We start from the raw sequence: 24,589 nt of genomic DNA, 5'->3' as shown, positions 1-24,589 counted from the left end.
AGAACATAGATATTAATAAGTCTTATGTCTTTTTGGTGTATGATTCCCTTTATCATTTTGATGGGTCCCTCAGTATCTCTCTTTACTTTTTTTTTATTTTGAAGTCTATTTCATCATACATTAGTACTGCTACTTGTGCTTTTATCTGAATGTCATTTACTTGGATTATTATTTTTCACCCTTTCACTTTGAGTCTATATTTGTTTTTGGAACTTTGTCTTGAAGGCAGCATATGGTTGGGTTTTGTGTTTTGATCCAATCTGGCACTCTGTGCCTTTTTATTGGTGAGTTAAGGTCATTTGCATTAAAGGTGATCATTGAAATATGAGGTTTTCCTATAACAATTTTATTTTTGTTTTCTAGTAGTTCGGTGTTTCCATTGTTTCCTTGTACTTGCATTTCTGCCTGCTATTTTAATTTGGTGGAGTTTTGTGGACTTTTCCTCTGGCCTTTCTTGTTTCACGTTATGTACCTCAGTTCTGGATCTTTGACATGTGGTAACCGTTAATAATATGTAAAAGATTGTTATATATTCACACTAGTCCATTTTCTTCTGTGTGTGCCTTATCTTCATTCCTCATTGTGAATTTAGATCTTTGATTCCTCCCCTTTTCTGTTATTGTTTCAGATTTTCCTTATGTATGCTGAACATTCACTTCCAACTTTCAATAGCAATTCTCTTCTTTTTGTTTAAGCTTCTAATACTTAACAAGGGTTACACTATCCTGCTTCTGTCATCCTGCTAGTCACTTTATACATATATACTTTTGTTATTTAGTTTCAGGTGAGCTGACCCTTTTCAGTATTTCCTGTAGTGCAGGCCTCATAGTGGAGAACTCCCTCAACTTTTATATGTCTGTAAAGGTCTTTATTTCTCCTTCATATCTAAAGGAGAGCTTTGCTGAATACATTATTCTTGGCTGGTAATTCCTTTCATTTAAGAGTTTGAAAATTTGGTTCCATTCCTTTCTTGCTTGTAAGGTTTGTGCTGAGAAGTCCAGAGAGAGTCTAATGGGCTTTCCTTTATAGTTTGTCATCTTCTTTTCCCTAGCTGCCCTGAGAATTTGTTTCCTGTCATTGATTTTTGATAATTTTAATACAATGTGTCTTGGAGAAGGCCTTTTTGAGTTATTCTGTTAGCTTCTTGGTTTCTAAGCTCCAGCTCATTCCTTAGAGTTGGGAAATTCTTGTCAACTATTTATCTCAATATGCTCTCTGATCCATTTTCCCTCTCTTTCCCTTATGGTATACCCATTATTCTTATGTTGCCTTTCTTGATGGTGTCAGCTAGTTCTTATATTTCTCTTTCATTATTTTTCCTTCTTTTGTTTCTTTCTTCTACCTTCTGAATTATTTCTAGATTTTTATCTTCGATATCACCTGATTTTTTTCTTCCATTCTTTCCTCTGGTCAGCTTTATTTCCTAAGGTTGCTATTTCACCCTTCATCTCGTTTAGTGTGTTCTTCACATCCAAAAGTTCTATTTAGTTCCATTTTAGGGTTTCAATCTCTTTGCTAAAAAATTCATTTTACTGGTCTACTTTCTTCTAAATTCTTAAAATTGTTGATCTGAATTATTTTGCATTCAATTCAGTTTTTTCAGAAGTCAATCCTGAATTCTCTGCCATTAAATCACCTATTTCTATATCCTGAAGCTATTTTCTAAATATTTTTCTCCTTCTTTCTGAACTTCCTTGTCATCCTGGTTGTTCATGGTGTTTAATGAACTGTTTCTCCACCTGGGCATTAATAGGAGTGCATTCTGCATGTTTTTTCCCCCAGAAAGAAGACTTATTATATAGGGCCTCTCTCTAGCTTGTTAATAAGGTGTTTATTGTTGTTGTTGCTGTTTTGTTTTGTTTTGTTTTTGTTTTTGTTTTTGTTTTGTTTTTTAATTTCCAGTAGGCGACATCCAAGCCTCTTGGGTCTCTGCTTTGAGGCTGATAATGACTTTTTTTCTCTTTGGTATGTTAAATATTCAAGTCACAATCAGCTACCCTCAGTCTCAGCCTGTCAGTGGTACTGACAGTGAATTTCGTTTTGGTATCGTTTGCACAAATTTCCTTGGGGCTCTGTGGTGCTAGGTTTGGGAGAATATGGAGTGGAGGGAAGGAACACCCTGTGCTGGTGGGTGGGGATGGCTGCTAGTCTCTGCATCTCAGCCTTGTGCTTTGCAACTGCAGCTGTTAAGACATAGCTTATGCTCCTCTGCACTTAGTTCCTGCTCTGCTTTCCGCCCGGATCTCTGGGCTCTACTGCATGGAACTCACTGATCCCTCAGGCAAAGCTGTTCAGGGAACCTGCTCCAAATTATCCCCTTCCCCTGCTCCTGCAAGGAGCTCTAGCTGTGTGAGGTAGCTTCTTTGTTCCTCTCAATCTACTCCTCCTGCTCCACTCCCACGGTTCTGACCTCAGGAAGCTCTTATTCATCAACCGCTCAATCAGGCATGCTTGCATGCAGGCTGGGTGTTATTTGTTGAGTTTTAAATGTTCAGCTTATTGTTATTTCAAGGGGAGAGATCTGGGGACATCCCTCACTCCACCATACTTCTGACGTCACTCCAAATGTGGTCCAATTTTCAATGTGCATCACTAAACTATTTTTTTTTTATCTCTCTACGTAGTTTATCCCTCAAAACTTGGAAGGTATACAGTAAAGTCTGAAAATTTGGAGTTGAGGTCTGTGAGGCTAAACCAGAGAGGTGTGAAAAAAAAAAAGATTTCCCAAACATTTGTTGAGTATTTGGTATGTTTAAACACTGGCTTAGTATTCAGGACTGTCCAAAGAATACAGGATGTAGTTTTTGCCCTTGAGCATATTATATGAACTTGTGCCATTGAAAAGTAATGGCAGGAAAAGTAAGAAGACATACAAATTAGTATATGCAACAGGCTACAAGACTGCAGAAGAAAAAAGAGGGAGTATTGCTAGCTGAAGTAGATAGGGAAGGTTCAAGTGAGAAAGTGAAATGGACTGTCTTGAAGAATGAAAACAAATATTGAACACAAGAAAACTTGGGAGGAGGGAGAGGTGGGAAATTAAACCAGAGTATAGGTTAGGACCAGATAATCTCTGGTTATGCCTTGAGTGCTAGAAAACTATTAGAATTTTTGTGCCACACTCAAATTTGAAGTGAGACCCACCATTGAAAGCTGGTCTTCAGTGGCAGAAATTACTCTTTACCTGCATGCCTGCCTCCTGAGGCATATAAGGTTCCAGGTAAACATACTGAGAACCCAAAAAAGCTCCAATAACCTAATACCACAGTCAGGAGGGCCTCAGAGCTGGCATCTGGAGGTGCTAAGCCCCAGCTGGAAAGATCATCTATCTGCCCACTTGTGCTAGCTCATTGCTTGAGACCTTCAGGGTATTCTGCAGAAAAGATGATGGGTTGATTACAGCTCTCTGGGTTAGCAGTGGGGCCTATAAAGGATCAGGCTCTCTCTTTTCTAGGATAACAAGACAGATTAGAATCCCACTTAGGCACTTTCTCTGATTTTTCCCTCACATAGGTGAACCGGGAGGAACTTAGCTTTGAGCAGGCCCATGTTCTCCTAATCCTCCTTCATTGTCCACATCCGTTCCCACCTCTGGGCATGGGACCATGCCCCACCCTCCGCTTGTCTATCTCTCTTAGGATATGGGTGCCATAATTGTTCAACCATTTTAAACATTCACAGCTCATCTTCCTCAATAAGGTGAGTGGCCTACCTCATGGTTGGTTGGGGATGTGATGCCTCTACCTCGCTCATGAGGGTAACTGGTAGCTCCATTCTGTCTTTCCTGCCTCCTTCAATATGTCCTTCATTTGAAATTCCCTCTTTCATGCATCTTCCTTCCCTGAATTTCTTTCTCTTTCTTTTTATTCATTTCATACTCTTTATTCCTTTTTGTTTGTTCTTTCTTTCCTTCCACCTTCCTTCTACTCCAATTCCTTTCCTCCTCCTTTTAATTTCAAATTTTCCATTTAAAATTTTTTTCTCTACATTTCTATTTTCCTTCTTCCTCTTTCTGCCCCTCCATCCTTCTTTTTTTCCCTTTTTCTTTTTCCTCCCTCTCCCCCATTCTCACCTTCTTTCCTCCTTTCACCTTTCCTTTTATCAAATTTGTACAAAGGACTTGCTCTGTCCTACATTCTGGATGTGGGAGTCCAAGAAGAGAAGAAGGATAGAAAACCTAGTTCTTGGCAGCTATTATCCACCTATATTAAAAGTAAAATTCGGCTTTTGTTTAAGGAATCTCATAAAAAAGTTGGGTGGTTTTTCACTATATTTGAAGAGTATGTGCATGATTATGGTCTGACTTAGGCACTGGCCAAAGGGTATTCAAGAAGTTCACTTCGAAGGATGGCAGATGGGGGTTGGGGCTCAAAGAGAGAGAGGCAGCCATTTTCCAGAGTAGCTGCAGCTGGGCTGTCCTCCACAGCTCCATGTTCAGTGCTCCTCTTTGAGCAGCTGCAAGGTTTTCCTTTGCTGAGAGCTGGTACCTCCCAGCAGGATGCTGGAGAAGCAAACTAGGAGACAGTGGGAGGGGTGCAGGAGAGTGGGTGATGGGGGCTCATATAGACCTGAGTCAGGAAAATGTTGTTTCAGAGAAGTGACCTGGCCTTGCAGAAGGGAGAGACATAGACATGTGCTAAAACTAGGAATGAAGATAGCATTTTAATTAGCAAAGAATGAATAAATAAGGCAATTGGGAGTAGAGGGAGAAGATAGTGTTTCCAAGGAGACTTGATGAGAAATTGTCTTCTTGAGAGGTGGTTTGACCTCAGAGTTATAGGACAGGCTCTGGAATCTGATTGCTTGGGTTCAAACTTTGGTTTCACCACTTACTGATATGTGACCATAGGCAGGTTACTAAAGCTTGCTTGCCTTAGTATTCTTTTCTGAAACATAAGATAATGGTAATACTGATTTCAGAGTCATTATGAGGATTAAATGAGTTAATAATACATGTATAGTGCTTAGAATAGTGTCTGGTACATAGTAAATACCTGTTGCTGTTGGCAATTATTATTAATGGATTGCCAACTCAATCTTCTTAGAACTGGGAGCATGGGGTGAGACAAGGGGACAAAAATATAAAAACAAACTCCTTGGAGTGTCTTTATTCCAGCTCTATCATTTCACAGAGGATACTGTTCTAAGGTTATGTAATGACACATTGGTAGATCTAGATATCAAACCAAAGATTTTTAGAGCAGCATTTCCTCCATCTTTGTTGGCGTTTTGGTCATAGGAGTGAAAGGAAAGGAAAAGAGAGGCATTTTAAAGAAAGAAGTACCTAGATTCAGATTGCATGACTCTGAAGAGATAACATAGCTGATATAGCCATTGATATACCTATGGCTGAAATTCATTGGCTGCTTGAGTCTCTATTTTAAGAACTTTATATGTGTTAAGCATTTTAGTTTCAGAATAATTCTATGAAGTAGGTATATTTTTACTCTATTTCATAGATAGAATCACTGAGTTACAGAAAAGATCAGAAAATTATTCAACCAAAAAGTGGCTGAATCACAAGGATTTGGGTCTAAAGAGTCTGGCTCCAGGGTCCTTACCCTTAGCAACACACTATATTATGTCTCTAGACCAGAGAAGGAAGGACCAGGAGGGTACAGAGAAGACCATCTTCACTTTTATTTAACCCTCTGGTGCTTCTCTTAACCTCCAGAGATTGTACCTCCTTTTGGGAGGAAGGAAGAATTCCTTATATATTCAGTGTTTATAGCACTAAACCACAAATTGAAAAACATTAGTCTCAAATATTTCTGTCTATTGATCTTATTTCTCCAAAGTCTGAAACTTCCTTGAGATCTAGGAATGGAGTTTTATACTTCTCTGAAATCAATAATGGTGGGTACTTAGTTGGGGTCTAGTAAATACTTATTGCCTAATGGAGAACAGAGGGGTTTTACAGATTGAGGAAGGATTGTGGAGTGTCCTTGAAGTATATACGGGGATACCAACCTACATTCTTAGGAAAAAATGTAGCAATATTGTCTTAGTCTTGGGATATTGCTGACAAAGATCAGACAAAGAAACAAAACAAAGCTGCCTTTGATCCCTAACTGGCTCTTCTCAATGTCCCCACCCCAAAACTTCCTTTCCAAATGGAGAAATTTTATAAAGCCAAGATCATGTGCATTCTTAGTTTGAATAAATGCCTCATCAGTGCTACATCACTGCCTTTTAATGTTAAGCTTATCTTGCTCATAATCTTATTTCTATTAGCTGAGTCTACTTTCTATCAAAATCTGAGTATATTGACTCAGATTTTGCTTGTGTGATTTGTAAAGTGGGGTTCTTTGAGAAGCTTCTGCAGACCATCAAGGAAAGCCTTGTTTCCTGGTTTTTTATTCTCTCCTAGCATTCCCTCATTGGGCATCATGAGCCATGGATTAAGAGTTGGCTTTGGTGTTTTGCAAGGAGAGTCTGGATTGTGTCTTCCTTCAAAGTGGGTTAGAGGTCTCCTCAGACCGAGGTTTCCAAGTCCATTTGTAAGTTCAAAATCCTGATTATTTTCTCTACCCAAAGGCCTGGAGTTCAAGGACAAGGGTGCCTTTTCTGAGAAAATCAGACAGGAGACATTTAGAATAAACATCTTGGCATTCATTCCATGACCCCTATTTACTTCAAAGAGCTGTTAAATATGGCCAGGGCTGAGCATATAGGGCACAGCTGGCTTCTGCAAGGGGCCTGCCTTTGTATGACACACAGGCTTCTGGGGCTAATGCTCACCCTAAACTTGGATGCCCTGCCCCACTTCTCTCCTCCAGAATTTCAGCCTTATAACCTATCGGTTATGAAGGCTACCTGTGCTTCATTCATTTGCAAGTCTCTGGTCAGCCTGTGGAGGCTGTGGAAGCCAGTGTTTAGCACCAAGCATTCCAGAGGACTCAGGATCCATTCCTGAGAACAACTTGAACTGCAAAACTGGATTTGCATCTCCTCAGAAACTGGATTCATAAAAATTAAAAAATAAAAAAAGAAACCTAGCCCATCAGCTCAGACATTCTTTAAAGAAGCCATTCATGACATGGAGCTCTGACAGGTGAAGAGAAGTAATTACCTGACGTTTCACTTCAAAAGCCTTGAAAGAACAGAATGCTCTAAGTAAGGTTGTTCACAGATCATCTATAGCAGCTCCAAACTTAAGAGTAAGCAAAATAGCAAAATTTTGCTTTAGAGACTGTTTTAGCAGTTTCTTTGAGGTGGGGAGAAAATGTTGAGGTCAGAGCATTAAACTCCAATAAGCAGAAATGAATTTGTAAGATATTTTGTGCCAGGAAGACTGAGGCCAAGACAAAACCTCTATTCTGTGTGAGAGTGTCTTAGCGCCAAACCAATTTTTTCACCCCTTGTTTGTTTACAAGTATTTTTTCTTATGATGCACCTGGTTGCTAATGCATATTAGTTGATCTTGATTGACTCAATAAAGATTCCTAAAGCCTTCTAGAAACTGTTATTGTTAATATAGTTTTTCTATGCTAACACTGATATTTAAAAAGAGTTAATAGCCAATTAGTTTTATCTTTTTCTAGATTTTTGTACCCAAGTAATAATTTTCAAATTTCAAGATGTACAAAAAAACCCCATGAGCATAGTAAAATTGAAGTTATTAGAGTTTCAGAAACATAAAGTCTTAGAGTGTGTATGTTAAATTTTGGGGGGTCATTTTGTTGCTTTTTTACTCATTGGTTTAAAATCCTAGATATTTTGCAGTAACATCTCCCTCCCCACAATTGAGATATATACTGCAAAATACCCAGGAAAAAAATACGCTGAAACTCTGAAAACTGTACTCTAATTATTTAAATAGGTAAGTGGAAAGATTTTTTTCAAATATGTATCTTTATCAGCTGCCCATTCCTATGTCCTATTAGTTAGAAAGCATAGTATAAAACAAACTCAAAGTGAAAATTCTATACAAATTATTCAGTCTAAGAGAATAAAAACTGCATTAAGTTGAAATCACATAATTTAAAATTAACATAATTTTAAAAATTAAAAGTCCAGAGGAGCAGATACAAAGTTCCATTAACTACTGGGCTTATAAACCTGGAAGGTTTATCTGTGTTTATCAGTCTCACCAAAACTATTCCAGACAGGTGTGTATCTGACAGAGAATGATCCATAGGCCCCTTCTCAAGTGACCTCCTACCTCCTGCTCACCATCCATGTCTTAAAATCTGCCCTGTTTTCTAGGATTTTGCATCTTGCTGTTTCAGGGTAGGAGGTCTCTGTATAGGCTGGTGGATCTCTCTGCCAAACACTCTCCAATTTTTGCTGCCATCTAGTGGTAAATTCAGAGACTGTGGAGTAACATGAGGGAGAAGAGAGGGGAAAGGGAAGGGCGAAGTGGGAGGGGGAGGACAAGGAGGAATGATGCAGTCCTCTGGATCCCAGTATGCACAGAATGAGTATTTTACGACTAAGAAAATGAACAGATCTACACACTTTTTCTGCACCTTGATTAATGTAAATACTAACAATTTTCACAATTGCTCACCCCAAGTGAACAGAAGTTTTGTAGACAAGAGCAAATCACCTTTAAAATGGTCTGACTTCAGAATAGAGAGTGTGAAAGAAAACTATGAGCTGGTCCTTGACTTCAGGGTAGTCACGAGCCTTTGTTTAAAGTGGGTATCAAATGAAGGAACTCTAAGAAAAATGTGACATCTACCAAATTTGACAGTAGTTCAAAGATCTGCTTGCTTCAGTTTATTCAGGTGCCTTTGGTTCAGGAAACAGAGTTACGCTTGGTTACAATTTTTGTAGCTCAGAGCTGCTGCTAAAGTAATCACAAAACCACAAGCTCACAAAGCACTGCAGCCTGAAGAAGGGAGCTCCTATATCTGAGACTCCCTGATCCCCATGGCTTCAACAGTTGAGGAAGGGAACATTTAACTCTGCACTAGATTTAGCTGAATTTTGTAGGATTCTGGGCACTCCCTATGTTTTTAGCGTTACCCAGCTAAATGCCACAGGATGAAAAATAATGTTTCGAGCTCGGAAGAAAGTAGTGCTTATTGAAAGGTAAAGACCATTGAAAACTCTGAACATTTGAAGCATTTTTTGTACCTCACAGCAGGGCAAGTGGCCACAATGAAATCTGTTGTTTTAAATCACAGGGTTTCAATGACTAGACTGTTTTTAGCTTTATTCCTAGTTTGTCTAACTGGCTTACCAGGAGTCTGAGTTCTTGTTTCTGCTGGTCACAATGAGTAAGGAATTGAGAATTTTAGGTAAGCTGTTGCTGCCATGGGCAAGCGCTGGATTTGGGGCCAGCTGCACTTTCCCAGGCAAAGCCAACACCACTGTCATGCACTTTGGAACAGGTGTAGGCCTGTGTGACATAGTTTTCAGGATTTGGATAAAACTATCATATAATGGAGCAGACAACTCTATCTTTTATCCCTCGAATGCAAGCTTGAATATTTCACTTTGTTTTTGTGCTTCCCTCTTCTTTTAAATTTCTTTTAAACATTTATTGGTTTATATTGGCAACTTCCTTAGGGATATTGGCACTATAATTGCATGAATAGCACTTACTTAACAGTCTGATCTCATCAGATCAGAATTTTTAAGGCATATAGATAAGATATTACAAGATGACAAAATTTGATCTCTGTCTTATTCAAAATTGTGAGAGAGAATTGTTCCTCAGAGAAAATCCCTTAAAAGAACATTTCTAATCTTGCTACTATAATTTTGATTAAAACACTTAAAACCCACAACTTGTAGCATAGAGTCCACTTCCTTAATATCTGATATTTGCCCATAGTTGCTATTACCTGCTTTGTGTTTTCACATTACTAAAACCAAGCTACTTACAGTTCTGTAATATCCCCTCATCATTTCTATGGTTTGGTATACAGAAATATAATCCCCCATCATTTTTCTATAAGGCTGACATTCATTCCAGAACTTCTTCTGCACTGTCCTGCAGAGTTAATCATCCCTCTACTTTGCACTCAGTCTTTGCCCGTGAACACCGCTAGTTTTGCCATTTTATTATATTGTGGTTACTCGTCACAGGCTCCTCTACACTGTCAGAGGGTGAGTCCCTTGATGTCCTGGGTGCTACTTGGCCATAAACCCATTGTTGAAGCCACAGCGATCATTCCAGGTGTGGCAAACAGAACCTAAGTGCTCACGGAATCCAGAGAAGCCCTGCAGACTGCATCCCCTGAAATGCCAGGTTTTACATAGTCACAAGGGGTCCCTTCTTACCTTCCTTCCAGCTATGTAACCTCCTGAGGCCCCAAAGCTTTTGGTGAATGTGCCCATTAACACATCGACATCTTGAGGGTCCATTCCAAAGAATTCCACTACACCCCGGCCAGTTGGGCCCAGGGACCCAATGCTGTGAGCTTCATCTACGTAGAGGTAAGCCTTGTATTTCTTCTTTAGAGCCACGATCTGGGGAAGACGCACGATGGAACCCTCCATGCTAGGGTATAAGGAGAAATGCTTGTCACTAGTGCATACTCCCTTGGGAAATTCTGTGTCAGTCTCCCTTTCAATACTTCTCAGACAGTGACCTGACACCTGTAGTCAAGGATGACAGGGACATGTCACTTCTTTCTTCCTAAGGGACATTTTATTTGGTGAGACAACCCTCTCAATCTTATAAGGCTAATCTGGCATTGTTTTACATAAAAAATTAATTTACATTTAGTGGATTTAAGTGCTTTGAGTTGTTATAGCCAATTCCCAAATAAATAGTTAACTCATGGCATTGTTGATCGATTTATCTGTAAAGGTGACTAGTGTAACTAAACTGACCATTATGGGTTTTGGGTACTTTTCTAGTTTTAATTAAATTGCCATATGGTGATCCATCTTTATCAGCCCGCCACTGCCTATTTGGTGGTTTTGTCTGACCTAATGGCAATGCTCAAACTGCAAAACATTAAGAGAAGGAATGAAAAACACACAAAACAACTTTATTTAGAACACATAATATTAATTAAAGTACATTAGAAACTTCCTAAGATCTCTTGTTCAGTAGAGTCGTCCCTGGCCCCTTCATCCTCAAAGAATATGTTCCAAGACCCCCAGTGGACGCCTGAAACCAAGGATAGTACTGAATGCTATATATACTATGTTTTTTCATACACATACATATCTATGATAAAGTTTAATTGATAAATTAGTGCCATAATAGATTAACAATAATAACTAATAATAAATAGAATAATAATAATAATAATATACTGTAATAAAAGTTAAGTGAATATGGTCTGCTCCCTTGGTAACTGATCTGATAACCAGGTAACTAATGGATGGGAGCCTATAGACATCCTGGTGGGATGGACAGGGACAGTATGAGACTTCATCACATTACTCAGAATGGTGCACAATTTAAAACTTATGAATTGTTTATTAATGGAATTTTCCATTCAATACTTTTGTATTGCAGTTAACCATGGGTAACTGAATTGGTGGAAAGGGAAACCTAGATAAAGGGGGCACTACTGTACTCATTGGAAGTCAAGGGTTTATCGAGGCATCTGGTGGTATCCCCTCTTTTGGTTTCTTTAAGGTAATGATTCTCTATCTTGAGTGAGTATCAGAAACCTCTGAATGGTTTATTAAAGCACAGATTGCTGGGCACCATCCCCGGAGTTTCTAATTTGGTAGGTCTGGGGTGGGTTAAGAATATGCATTTCTACCAAACTCGCAGGAGATGATCATACTGCTGGTTTGGGATGATCCTTGGAGAACCACTGCTAGAGATAAACTATTTTGGTTTAGCCCTAAGTGCTTAATTCTTCATGGTATTTTCAATTGCAAAAAAAAAAAAAAAAACAAAAACACTTCAAGTCCTCTAGCAAAGGGAAAAATATGAAGTAAATAAATAAGTAAAATTATAATTTATATTTATATAAATATAAATTATATTTATATTTAAATTCACTGGAACTCAGTGAATTTAAAAGAAATTTTGACTAATCAGTTCTCAGAACACTTTGCAAGTTGTGTCTACACCACACACAGTTTTGACTGCACTGACTGGCCAGTTTTATGAAACACACAATCTCACACCCTCACCACACGAAGAAGTTTGTTTAACAATTCAAATAACCTGTCAATTTAGTTCAAGAACTAATCAACTGATGTAAACATACAGTTGAACTTCTCCCTTCTTCTTAATTAGTTTATTTATTACATTTAATGTTTTCGAAAAAATAAACTTAAGTGTTAGGTCAATTCAGTCAAAATAGTCCAGCTGGTTTTATAGTTATCCAGACCAAGTGGTGTTGGTTTGAAAGGAGTATGACAATCGAGTGTAGCATTTGTGTGTGTGTGTGTGTGTGTGTGTGTGTGTGTGTGTGTGTTTTATAGAACCTTATTTTTTTTAGAGCAGTTTTAGGTTTGCAGCAAAATTGAGCAGAAGGTGCAGAGATTTCTAGTATACTTCATGCCCCACATGTGCACAGCCTCCCCCATTATCAACATCCCCCACCAGAATGGTACATTTGTTTCAATTGATGAGCCTACATTGACACATCATCACCCAAAGTTCATAGTGTACCTTAGGGTTCACTGGGTCTTATGCATTCTGTGAGTTTGGACAAATGTATAATGACATGTGTCCATCATTATATCACACAGACTATTTTCATTGCCCTAAACTCCGCTGTGCTCTGCCTATTCTTTTCTCCCCCCAAATCAGCTCCCAGAAGCTATTGATATTTTTATTGTCTCCATGTTTTGCCTTTTCCAGATTGTAATGTAATTGGAATTATACACTATGTAGCTTTTGTGGATTAGCTTCTTTCACTCAGTAATGTGCATTTATGTTCCCTCCATGTCTTTTCATAGCTCATTTCTTTTTGGTGCTGAATAATATTTCATTGTCTGGATGTGTCACAGTTTATTTATGCATTCATTAACTAAAGGGCATTTTGGTTGCTTCCTTGTTTTGGCAATTATAACAAAGATATTATAAAGAATCTGTGTGGGTTTTTTGTTTGTTTTTGTGAATGTATGTTTTTAATTCCTTTGGGTAAATACCAAGGATGATGGTTGCTGAATTGTATAGTAAGAATGTGTTTCATTTTGTAAGAAATCACCAAACTATCTTTCTAGGTGGCTGTACCACTTTGCATTCTGACCAGCAATGAATAAAAGTTCCTCTTGAGGCACATCCTTGTCAGCATTTATTGTTGTCAGTGATCCAAATTTTAGCCATTTTAATAGAGTATTATGGTATTTTCTTGTTTTAATTCGCATTCATTTATTTTAATTTGCATGTCATATGATGTGGAACATCTTTTTATATGTATATTTTAATCTGTATATCTTCATTGGTGAGGTGTCTGTTAAGGTTTTTGGCCCATTTTTTAATTAGTTTGTTTCCTTTCTTAATGTCAAATTTTAAGAAGTCTTTTATATTTTAGACAACAGTCTTTTATCAGATGTATCTTTTGCAAATATCTTCTCCAAGTATGTGGCTCAACCTCTAATTCTCTTGACATTGTCTTTTGCAAAGCTGAAGTTCTTAATTTTAATCAAGTCCAGCTTATTGCATTTATGCTTTTTATAAGGTCATTCTGAATGACCGTTTTTAGATTTTAATGAAGACCAAATAGAGTCGTCTTCTTTTACATAAGTTTGTGAGTTAATTCCAATATTTTCTTAGATTAATTGCTTATTAAAGGTGTTTTCATTGAGGGGGAGGAGGTACAGCCATCTGGCCACCTAAGCTTAGGTTGTCACCATACCACTTACTAATTGAGGACATGGGCAATTTACATGATGTGTCCCAGTTTCCTTATATGTAAAATAAGCGTGATGATGGGACCTTCCTTATAACGTTTGTATAAGAATGAATAGAAATAATGTCAGTAAAGTATCTGACATATAATGAGCATTTATTGGGTTGTTCTTGCTCTTAGGAGAAGCCTAGGAGGAAATGGTTGTAATGAGCTCTAACTTGAGAAAGTAGGAGCCCCTGGCAGTGCTCTGTGTTGCATCTTCTAGAAAAGAGGCATACGGGTGTCATACATAATAAATGGCTCTCTGCCCTCAAAATTCTAGAATTTTCTTCTCATCTTTGAAATGTTTTAAGTTGGTAAAACAAATATACTAAAAACCTGACATGTCACAAATAACTATTCTTTGTTCTGGAACTGAATTTGGCAGGAGCCAGAGTTAATGTCGAACAGTGTACAGACACTCAGGGCAGCTAATTAGGCATCCTTTGCAGGGGCTGGTCTAGCTGATGTTAGGAGTCTACCCACCTGGTTTGTATTTCTCCCTCTAAGATTAATGACTCTGTGATACTGCTGATTTCTGGAGTTAATGCAGGGCACACATGAGTCCTAGGTAAAACTCAGCTTTTATAAAGAGTTATATTCACTTGCACTGTTTTCATTTTCTATTTGTGGCCCAATTTAAATTGAACCTTATGCTATATGGGATATTGAGTTTGGTGTATGTACAAAAAGGCTATCTACTCTATTCCTATAAATTTCTGTCAAAAAAATGAAAATAGTGTCAAAATGTATAGAAAATAAGAGCAGTGTTTTCTTCTTTCTTCTTGAATAGAAGGTTGTATTTTCTTTTGAATTCAATAGGGGAAAAAAATAACTGAAATACAACTGTAGGTAAAGATAATTCCACAAGTTAACTGAAGTTCTATGCAGGGACTTGACTTATTCTCAAACCAGCAAGCCAGTGAATAATTTCTTTATATCTTTTTTATTACATAATGTATTAGCTAAGTGACAAGACTCATTTTAGAAATCTCCCTCTCACCACCTTCTCCTCCACATGTAAACCATATTATCCACTGGCAGAATTTGGAATTAAACCACTGATTTGCCAATTTACATGGTGGAAAAATCTCTTTGGTGCGCCCAAAGTATAACTCAAGAGAAGAAAAGAAAGTGGAGTAAACAAAAGGAGCTAAGACTAATTAAAAATAGGTAAGCTAGTGTTTTCTTCTTCTTTGTCTTTATTTGTTTAAACCATAGAGAAATAGGTTAGAGGTTACTATTGAAGTTCTCAATCTTTAAATTTACATTATTTTGGGGAGGAGAATTGCTTATATTCTTAGAGAAAATGGCATTCTGAGACTTCAGCATTTGTTTATGGATGTATTTTTTTGAAGGGCTGAATATTATTTCTCGGTTCATTTTATTTTGAGCTGTGCAAGTTTATATCTCAGGTTATTTGGGATACCTCTCTCTCTCTCTCTCTGGTATATTTTTGGGTAATTTTGAGATTTCTCAACCACGATGAGTCAAAAACTAGACTTCTCAGAGACACAAAATTAAAAGAATATGACTTTAAAACAATACTTAAACAAAAATACAAATCAAAATATTAAAATAATACTACTGTATTTTTAAACCAGTGTGCACTTTGGGACCGATTAGATTAGCTGGCTGAAAGAAATACTACCTCTGTTCTCAATTATCCTCTGTAGCCACACTCCTCCTTGTTCGTACATTAAGCCCTCATTTCCTACCTTTTCATAGCTTTCACTTTTCTGTAATTATCTCATAGGAAACATCTTCCTCAATTCCTGTAATGTTAGGGTCATTTGAAAATTGATTTAGGAGTGAGTAACTGAGATACTGTTTCCTTGACCCATTGACTAGAGCATCTAACACTTGTTTCGTCCCTCAAGAAGAAACACTTGAGGGAAATTTCCATTTCACTAATGATAATTGATTCACACAGAGAATGAAGCAAATTCAATCACAGCTGCAATATAAAAGTGCAACTCTGTAAAACTTAGTAGTTGTTTTGTCTGCTCAGTTTAAAAGCGGTGGGAAAACTGGCTAGAGCATTCCTTCAGACGCTAAGACCATCTCTCCCTCCCTAGCTCTTTATGGAGAATTGCACTGTGGGTTGAAGAAAATAAGCAGGATTTTTGTATTCTGATACCAACTACTGGCCACATTCAGCAAGAAGCTGCAGGTTGGCTGCACTATCCAGTTAGGGGCTGCTGGGTGCCCATCAGCAACATCTACTAAAATTGTAAAGGCAAACATTCTGATGTTGAATCACCCAGCCCCCAAGAGCCTTTGAAACTGTGAGACAGCCAAAGGTAGTAGAAAGAATCAATGCAAGTTAGTAATGCTTTGTGAGGATATTGCCAAAGAAACTTACATAAACATGCCAGTCTCCAAGGTGCTTTGCCATATGTGTAGTCATTAGACAGGCAACCTGTGGCCTGACAGCTCACATGAATAGCTCTAGCTCAGACCCTTTCATAATACTACATCTAACTCATTTTTCCCTTTAGCTAGGAGAGGTTAGCCTTTCCCCATCTGTCAGCTTGCTGTGGACCTCGGCATATGCAAATGTCTCTGGTTATTAACATACCTGTAGATGCCCTCCACTATGATGAGAATCTTTTTCCAAGCTCTGCGGGTTCGAGGCTGGCCGTAGATTATAGCATCTCTCAGGAGCTTCTCAAGGCTTTGTATGTCTTTAAATAATACCAAAAAAAAAAAAAAAAAAAAGAGCCATGAGAGAGTTCTTCTTTCTCTCCCCCATCTTATTTTTTGGGGAGGTGTCAGGTTTTTAGGCTTAGGCTGAGACCTAAACTTTCAGAGAGGAACATTGGAATCAGAAAACACCTGGGGAGAGGGAGGGGCCTATGTCTTAGTAAAATTTAATTCTGAGAAAGTGACTAGTTGAGTTTGTGTAGCCGTCAGAATAAACCTCCACCGGAGGCATATGGTTTCATAGGCTCTTAAGGGCTCTCCTCTGCTGCCTTAAAAGGCATTGAAATTCCATATAAAATGCAGCTTTGTCGCCAGGTTAAAATGAACTATGATAGGTATAATTAACCTTTCTAACTGTTTAGACATGAGCACCTTAGAGTTTAGCTGAGTTTGCATAGAGTGACAGCATTGCTTGGTAGTGGTCTCACTTCCTATACTTTGGGACCTCACTTTTGACATCCTCCACTTTCAGTGCTTTCAACGATTTAAATAATGGAATAATTAGCATTTCTGGACACATTAATAATAACTTACAATTATCGAGCCTTATCTGCATTTCTTCTAAGTACATTCTTTGTATTAGCTCATTTTATCCTCTCAATGACCCTACGAAAGAGGTAACTGCATTTTATGGTTAAGGAAACTGAGGCACAGAGAGGTCTGGTAAATTGCCTGAGGTCTATGATCATAAATAGCAGAGCTAGGATTTAAATACATGCAATCTGGTACCATAACCACTACCATTTAATGCCGTAGGTGAGAGCCATTGTCCCTTCTCCTCAATGTCCATTGTAATGTAGAAGAAGGAAGGATGCATGTCTGCTAGATTTTTCTTATTAACTTTTGATGTCAACTATAATCAATGGTGACTTCATTTATCTGCAATCAGATATAGATAACTGGGCTTTGATTGAGGGACCCTTGGGAAAGATTTACCTATCAATGCAGCTATGTGTTTAACCTGCAAAGTCTAGAGAAAAGGGAAAAAAGGCAGAAGTTAACGTGCATGCTTTTTGCTCATTATATTTCTGATATATTTCTTTGCATCCCTTAAGCTTTCACTTTTTGAGGATCTGAAACAGAAGTACTTCAGATCTAGCATCCAGTCTTAACTTGAAAAGATAGAGATGCTACAGGAGTGCTGACTTAACTGTTATTTAATGGTCACCAGGCATTAGAGACCTCATTTAAAATGCTCATAAAGAGACATCTAGCAAAGATAAATCTAAAACAGCACAGTCAATATTGGTTTTAACCACTGTACACAAACCTCTCAAGAGGCAGGTACTGAATAGTTTATCGCTCATCTAGGTTCAAGTTAGCTGAGATTCTTGGTCTTGAGAGCTTCTCAACTTTGTTTTTTAGTCCGCGATCTGTGGTTGGGTCTGTTTTAGGGCTTTCCCTAAAGCTGGGTGAGGGCACTGGCTGGTGCGTTTTACTTTGCCGCACTGCAACCCTGCCAACCTCAATGAAGCCACAAGGTATTTCTTTGATATAGAATTGTGGAAGTATGAACAATATTTTTGAATCGATAAAGTACATTTAAGAAAACCACATTTAGAACAGCACATCGTTTAAAACTTATAAGTTGTTTATTTCTGCAATTTTCCACTTAATATTTTAGATTGTGGTTGATTGAATGTAGCTGAAACTGAGGAAAGTGACACCGTGGATAAGGGGAGACCACTCTAGGTACTTAATGCAATCTCAAAAGGCCCTTTCCGATCTACCTCCTGCCTGTCTTCCTGAAGTAGATTCTCACTTTTGTCCGACACACAGCATCCCAACTCTCCTTTATGTTTTTCCCCTCTCATTTGGAGAACTCCCACTCATCACTCAAGCCCCAACTCAAAGTCTTCTAACCAGTAATATAGATTTTCTTTCTTCTCGATATCCCTGATGACTCATCTATTCTTCTTTTAAGCACTCATCACATTTCTCATTATTTGATTTCATGTCTCTCTTCCTTGGAAGGCAGGGGACCTTATCTAATTCATCCTGATAGTCCTAGTACTAGTACATAGTATGAATACTAAATCTATGTTTGATAATTGAATCAGTTGTCTTTTCGTGCAAAAGAATGTAGACCAGGAAACAGAAAAGAGAATGACACCTTTGGATCTAACCAGGAATTATTAGAAAAGCCTCATTTCTGCAGTAATATTTCTTTAATTAATTGTGTTTTTTACTTTAGAGTCTGTCTTCACAAGATGGAGAGTGTTTTAGTGACACTGTATCATTGACCACTAGATGGCAGCCAAGGGAACAAAAAGGAGCTTTCTTAGAGAATTTCAGGGATAACTCTCATCTGCACGGACATCTTATTTTTGCTTTAGGATGGATTCCTAAAATGTTGAAGGAACCCATGTGATTTGGAAAACCAGCTCCCTTTTCTATAATCTACCACGAGCTTGTTAGTCTCTGAATTGAAGAAAGAGATGATGAGTATAAGTATTCCTGTTTACTATTTTTTCTCTTTGACTTAGAATTTATAAGTTTTTATACAGAAATGACGCATGAAGAGTGTGGTTCCAATGCCATATTAATTTAAAAAACACACGTGAACTAAATTAGCAGTCATTTAAAAATGAATATTCTAAGATTTTGAAAAATCTGTACATGCAGAGATTATTGTATTGTTTATGCAATCATAAAGGTCACAGATATATTATAGGCTTAGTCCAAAGTTAAGTTAAAAGGAAACACCACTAAAGAGAAGAGAATTTTCTCTTCATTTTAAAAATAATAAGCAGGACCTGAAAACAATGGCCATGATGTAGTTTACACATTTTGCAGGTAGAAGTGAGAGGAATCCTAGGCCCTTCTGTGGCAGGGCTTATTGTGTTCAAGGTGAACAGATCCCTGGGGAGAGGCTTTGGTTCAACTTCACAAAACCCCTGATGTCCACATGTTGGGATCTCTGACCAGAGGGAAAACCACATAGAGTCACAGACACTATACAGGAAAAGAAACAACTTCACTTAGCATGGGATTCTGGACCCATGTTAGCATCTGGTAGTTTCTCTCTGGTTCTTAGGGTCTTGCTCTATTATACTACAGTGTGTGGGTTATGGACCCATAGGGTTCAGGGGATTGTGGCTTATGTTCTGTGAGGCTTATGGGATTCTACTGTTTGAGCAAGCCACATGTTAACATCTGCAAAGGATTTTTAAATAATGATACTTATAAAAGCACTTATACTTGCATTACATTAATCCTCATGACACCTCTGAGGAGTGAGGAAGTATGATTAGGTATTTGCTTTTTCAGATAAGTAATCCAATGCCAGAAGCTTTGTAAACAATAATCACAACCCCTTAGAAACAAAACAAAAACAAAAACAAATTCCAAGATTCAAACAAACCAGTTTTTTTGTCAGTGTATAAAGAAAACTCTGAGATTTGGAACTTTAAAGGACAAATTTGACACCATCAAGGCACATATACATAGCACTACTGTACAATGTTGTTATAAAGTTGCAATGACGCACTATGGGCTTTAATTACCACAAATCTGAGAATCGACAATGCTTTAGACATTATTAGTCACATTATAAGTCTGGCTAACCAAGGCACTTCCATTTGGTTTGTGAAGGACTGAAAGGACCCAGCTGAGGTGATGTGTGATGAACATTTAGCTATCAGATAAAAAAGCATGGAGGCCACATGCCAGGGGCTGGTACAAAGCAAGTCCTGGTTTGTCACAGGCATGGCTAACTGGATTACTGAGTTACTAAACATCTGGAATAATACAACTATGCCCTAAAAACTGCAAAACAGGTTTAGGTGACAAATACGCTTTGAGAGCCTGTTGCTAGACCTGTTTTTAAATTCGAAGCCTGATGGTATCAGCGAGCCTCTGGGATCGCAACTGAGCTTTTGTTGAGACATGAGCCTTCGCTCACTGCCCATCCCTCAATGCCCTTTCTCTTCCAGGGTCCCTGGTCGTGTTCGGGCTGAATGTCAACCTCTACTTTCCATACGCTGCTCAGTGTAGTTGGTGGTTCATCCTTTGTCACTGAGTTTAGATACACCCTCTGGTTTTCTACTCCATGGGCTACTTGCCAAAAATATTTTCATGTCTGCACACGATAAGCACTCGACAGCTTTTGCTTAATGGAAAAGATGGTTAGGTGATAAAGAAATGCTACTTGTTATTCTTTCTAATTCTTTGCTCCTCATCTTTTCTCCCATTCTTCTTGTTTCTTTTAAGACACCCAGTTTCATCCTTCAGTATTGAGCCCAAATGTGAAATTATAAGTAATAGGTATTAAATAATTATGGACAATGATAACAAAAAATTATTTTTACTTTTAAGATGGTGGCAGAGGGGACTGCCCCATTATTTAACCTTTAGGGGAAAACATAATTATAATGGCCAACTTTGGCAAGCAAAGCAAATTTTTTCTCAAAGTTACATTTATAGAGTCTCTTGTCCATGAGGTCAATTAGTGCATTTCTGATGATTTGAAAATTTGGTGCTTTAAGCTTCTCAAAGCAGTCTGAACAAATATTTTGGTTTAAGTTTCCTTGATGGCTCTGTAAATATGTGAGCAGTTGTTAGATGGCCCTTGGTAGGTCAAAGAAGCAAATGATCTCTTTGGAAGAGTATAAATGGCAGTTGAGAGCAGAGGACCTAGGCTGGGTTTAAGAATGAGGAAGATGCTAGGGCAGAGCCCATGTACCTTGGGGAGGGGTTCATACCCACAACTTATGACCTTGGGGACATGGAATGAAGGACAAGCAGACCCTAGAACATGGGCACAGAATGCACTCAGGCTCTGAGCCTGATGCAGCATGTAAAGCTTTGATCCTCAGAGAGGGGTCTGTAGAATTAGATGAAGTACTGAAATGAGATCCCTAAGTGTGTGGGGCAATTCAGGAAGGTGAGATGTGATTTAGGGAATAACATGGGAGCTCAGTGCTGAGATCCTGTATCTCAGGTCAGGATGACAGCAAAGTCAACCAGAAAGAATGCTGGCTGCATCTGCTGGACCTAACTTCCCTGACTCAAGGAGAGTGGCATGGGATATGGAGGCTATTAAGTATTGCCTGCATCATTTTACTGTCCAGTGGGAAGCATGAGAGAGAAAAGGTCGAGAAAGGAGGTGAAGTGCATTGTACTTAAAAATAAGGGACTCTGTAGTCAAACCTCCTCCATTTAAATACCAGCTCTGCTTCTTTCTAGCTCTGTCTCTAAGCAAGTCACCTCACCACTTTGTACCTGTTTCTTCATCTATAAAAAAGGACATAATCATAGCAGGTGTATAGTTGTGAGGCTTAAATGAGTTAGCATATGTAAAAAGCTCATTATAACAAGGGTTCAGTACTGTTAGTTATTATTTAAAAAATTAAGAGGCAATAGCTATATTTATTAAAGCAAAAAATCTAGTTTGAGAGCCCAAATTATACCTTGAGATCTAAAAGGCCATGGCTTATAAAATAGTATAAATATTGTTTCTAGGTCTGACCTTCCACTCAAACTATTCTCATGAGTCTACATTGTGCAGATGAGGTGGGGCTCAGAGTTTTCCCACAAACACTGCACTCTTTGTTCTTCCTCCTCTTGCCCTTTAAATGCCTCTAGGTAGAGTCTTGATTCTTCTCTCCTTTTTTTTTTTTCACATTCTTGGCCTGTCCAGCTCGCTGACCTCATAGCAACTCTCCTAGCTGAAAAGACTGTTTCTCCTCTTCAAGGCTAGCTCAAGAAACCCTTTGTGGCTCACTTGAGGATGGAGATAGCCTACAGCCTCACTGCTCCCTGTGTGGTCCCACACCAATGACATCAGCATGGCCTGGAAACTTGTCAGAAATACAGAAGCGCAGGCCCTATCCCACATCTACAGAGTCTGCATTTTAAGAAGATTCTGCCCCCAGTGACTCCTATGTACATTAAAGTTTGAGAAACATTGTTCTAGAATCTAGATTGTATGTATTTACTAGCAAAGCAAGCAGATTCAGGGAAAAAAAAATAACTTAGTTTCAATATATACAAATCTCTAAAAAAAGATGTTGCCCTTTTTTCAGAGAAATAAAACTTACCCAAGGGTTCGAGCTTCTGGCATGCTCAGGGTGTTGATACACTCAGCCCAGGGGATGTGTTTACCAAAGACAGACAAGTGTCCCAAAATTCTAGTGGAGATCAAACTTATTGGTCCCTGATTGGAGGTGATGCCTTAGCTTAGGCTGTGCAATGGGCTGGAGAGTGTTTTGTGTCATCCAATGAGTCATGAAAGCAAAGTAAAGACTGACTATTTTACTAAAGCTTCCCACAGTAGAAAATGCAAGGAGATATTCTTACACAAGGACCTACAGCTCTCTGGTTCCTACATATGGTTTGACAATAGCCAGACTTAGCTAGTGGGTAAAAACGTTAGCAACTTCTTGCAAATACAAGTCATTCTTGGTCCAAGAGCTTACTGCTTCTCCCTCTCTCTCTCTCCCTCTCCCTCTCTCCTTCTCTTCTCTTCCTCTTCTCCCTCTCCTCCTCCTCTTCCACCTTCTTCTTCCACCATCTTCCTCCACCTTCTTCCTCCTCCTCTTCCTCCTCCTCTTCTTCTTTTCTTCTTCTTCTTCTTCTTCTTCTTCTTCTTCTTCTTCTTCTTCTTCTTCTTCTTCTTCTTCTTCTTCTTCTTCTTCTTCTTCTTCTTCTTTTTTCTCTTCTTTCTTCTTCTTACTTCCTCCCCTTCCTCCTCCTCCTTTTCTTCCTCCCCCATCCTCCTGGCTATGGAAGCAAATAGCTTGTGTAGAAAAATCCCTCAACAAACCACAAGTGTAAATTGGTAGATAAATACCCCAGCTTGGCCCTGAGGTGAAATAACACTATGACATGTCTACATTGTTGTCCAGAATTTCCTAGTAAGATTGAGCTCCAGTTGTCTGTTGTGGTAACTTGGTTGACAACATACCCTTTATTGGCCACCTTCTCTTCTCTGTCTCCATTCCCTGCTCATCAGCTGATGCTTCTTGGGCTCACTTCCTAAATAAATGACTTGCACTAAAACCCTTGTCTTAGATATGCTCCAAGGAAAAATGAACCAAAGCAAGAGCAACGGATTTGAGTTTGAATTTTGACTCATTGTTTACTACCTGTGTGACACTGAGTGGGTCATTTAATCACTTTGATGAGTGGTTTTCTCTTAATAAGTGAGGATAATAAGGAGAACTATGAATTTGAGTTTTTGTTAAAATTAAGTGAACTGGTAGTGTTTGGCACCAGTGAATGCTGAATAAATGATAGTTATCATCTCAGTAACTGTCCACATTCACTCTCCAGGAAGACTTAATCGTGGTGATAAAGAATTCTGACACTCAATTTTGAATTTAGCATTGCTAAAAATGCACTTCTGAGTTTCATTGGAAAGAAGCCTTTGAGTGTTCTGATTTTGTTCCCTTCTGAAACTTTTTCTGTGTAGTCTTGTCTGTTCCTTGTTCTGATTTTATGGGAAATAGAGAAAGAGAAATGATGAATAGCTTGAAGTTAGTGGCCCGGCCTGTTCACAAAGGATTCAAAGTTTATTATGATGGTCTGAATAGGTTTAACTTCATTGTGGGCATATTTTTCCCACACAAAAATTGAAAATTCAAGAGTTAAGAATTTTGATTCATTTATAGTTGCTTTAAATAACAATGAGTATTTTCTAGTACTGATCTACATAAAATAGAACCTCCTCTCTACTCCAAAAGCCAAGGGAATATCCTTAAATTATAGACAGAGGATGTGAGGTGGATGAAAGTCTAGGGGAGCAGAACTTGTGTAGAGTTGTATGAAATTCCAGGAACCCGATGTTTAAGAACATTCTGGTTTAGGTGACTATCTTCAAGAACCTGTCTCACAAGTTATTAACTTTTCTCCGGACTGGTTGCCTGTCTCATACACACATAAGAAGACAGCTTTACATCTCTGCAGATCCTTACACAATCTCCACATTATCATTTCAATCTTCACAGATACATATTAAAAATTAAAGCACCATTGTTTACTGAGGTATTTAGTATTATCCTGGGGCTTGCAGAACAGGAAAGAGAGTCAGCATATTATAACTCCATTTAACTCTTTCCCTTCCATATACGTTCTCTTTCCCTCACTTATCAAGTAATAAGTTTGGAGATAAG

General features: G+C 38.4%; 1 protein-coding gene across 2 annotated transcripts in view; it reads right to left on the bottom strand.

Moving 5' to 3' along the window:
- The window catches only part of SPTLC3 (serine palmitoyltransferase long chain base subunit 3), a 138,336-nt gene that overhangs the window by 35,905 nt on the left and 77,842 nt on the right, over positions 1-24,589 (bottom strand). For both annotated transcript variants that reach the window (XM_016138117.2, XM_036229668.1), the window contains 2 exons: positions 16,351-16,456; positions 10,237-10,456 (listed from right to left, as the gene is read on the bottom strand). In XM_016138117.2, coding sequence (XP_015993603.1) covers positions 10,237-10,456; positions 16,351-16,456 — 326 coding nt within the window. The remainder of the gene's footprint in view (positions 1-10,236; positions 10,457-16,350; positions 16,457-24,589) is intronic.

The sequence above is a fragment of the Rousettus aegyptiacus genome, unplaced genomic scaffold, assembly GCF_014176215.1.
Source record: "Rousettus aegyptiacus isolate mRouAeg1 unplaced genomic scaffold, mRouAeg1.p scaffold_m13_p_12, whole genome shotgun sequence".
NCBI lineage: Eukaryota > Metazoa > Chordata > Mammalia > Chiroptera > Pteropodidae > Rousettus > Rousettus aegyptiacus.
This window is presented reverse-complemented; position numbering and strand designations above follow the sequence as displayed.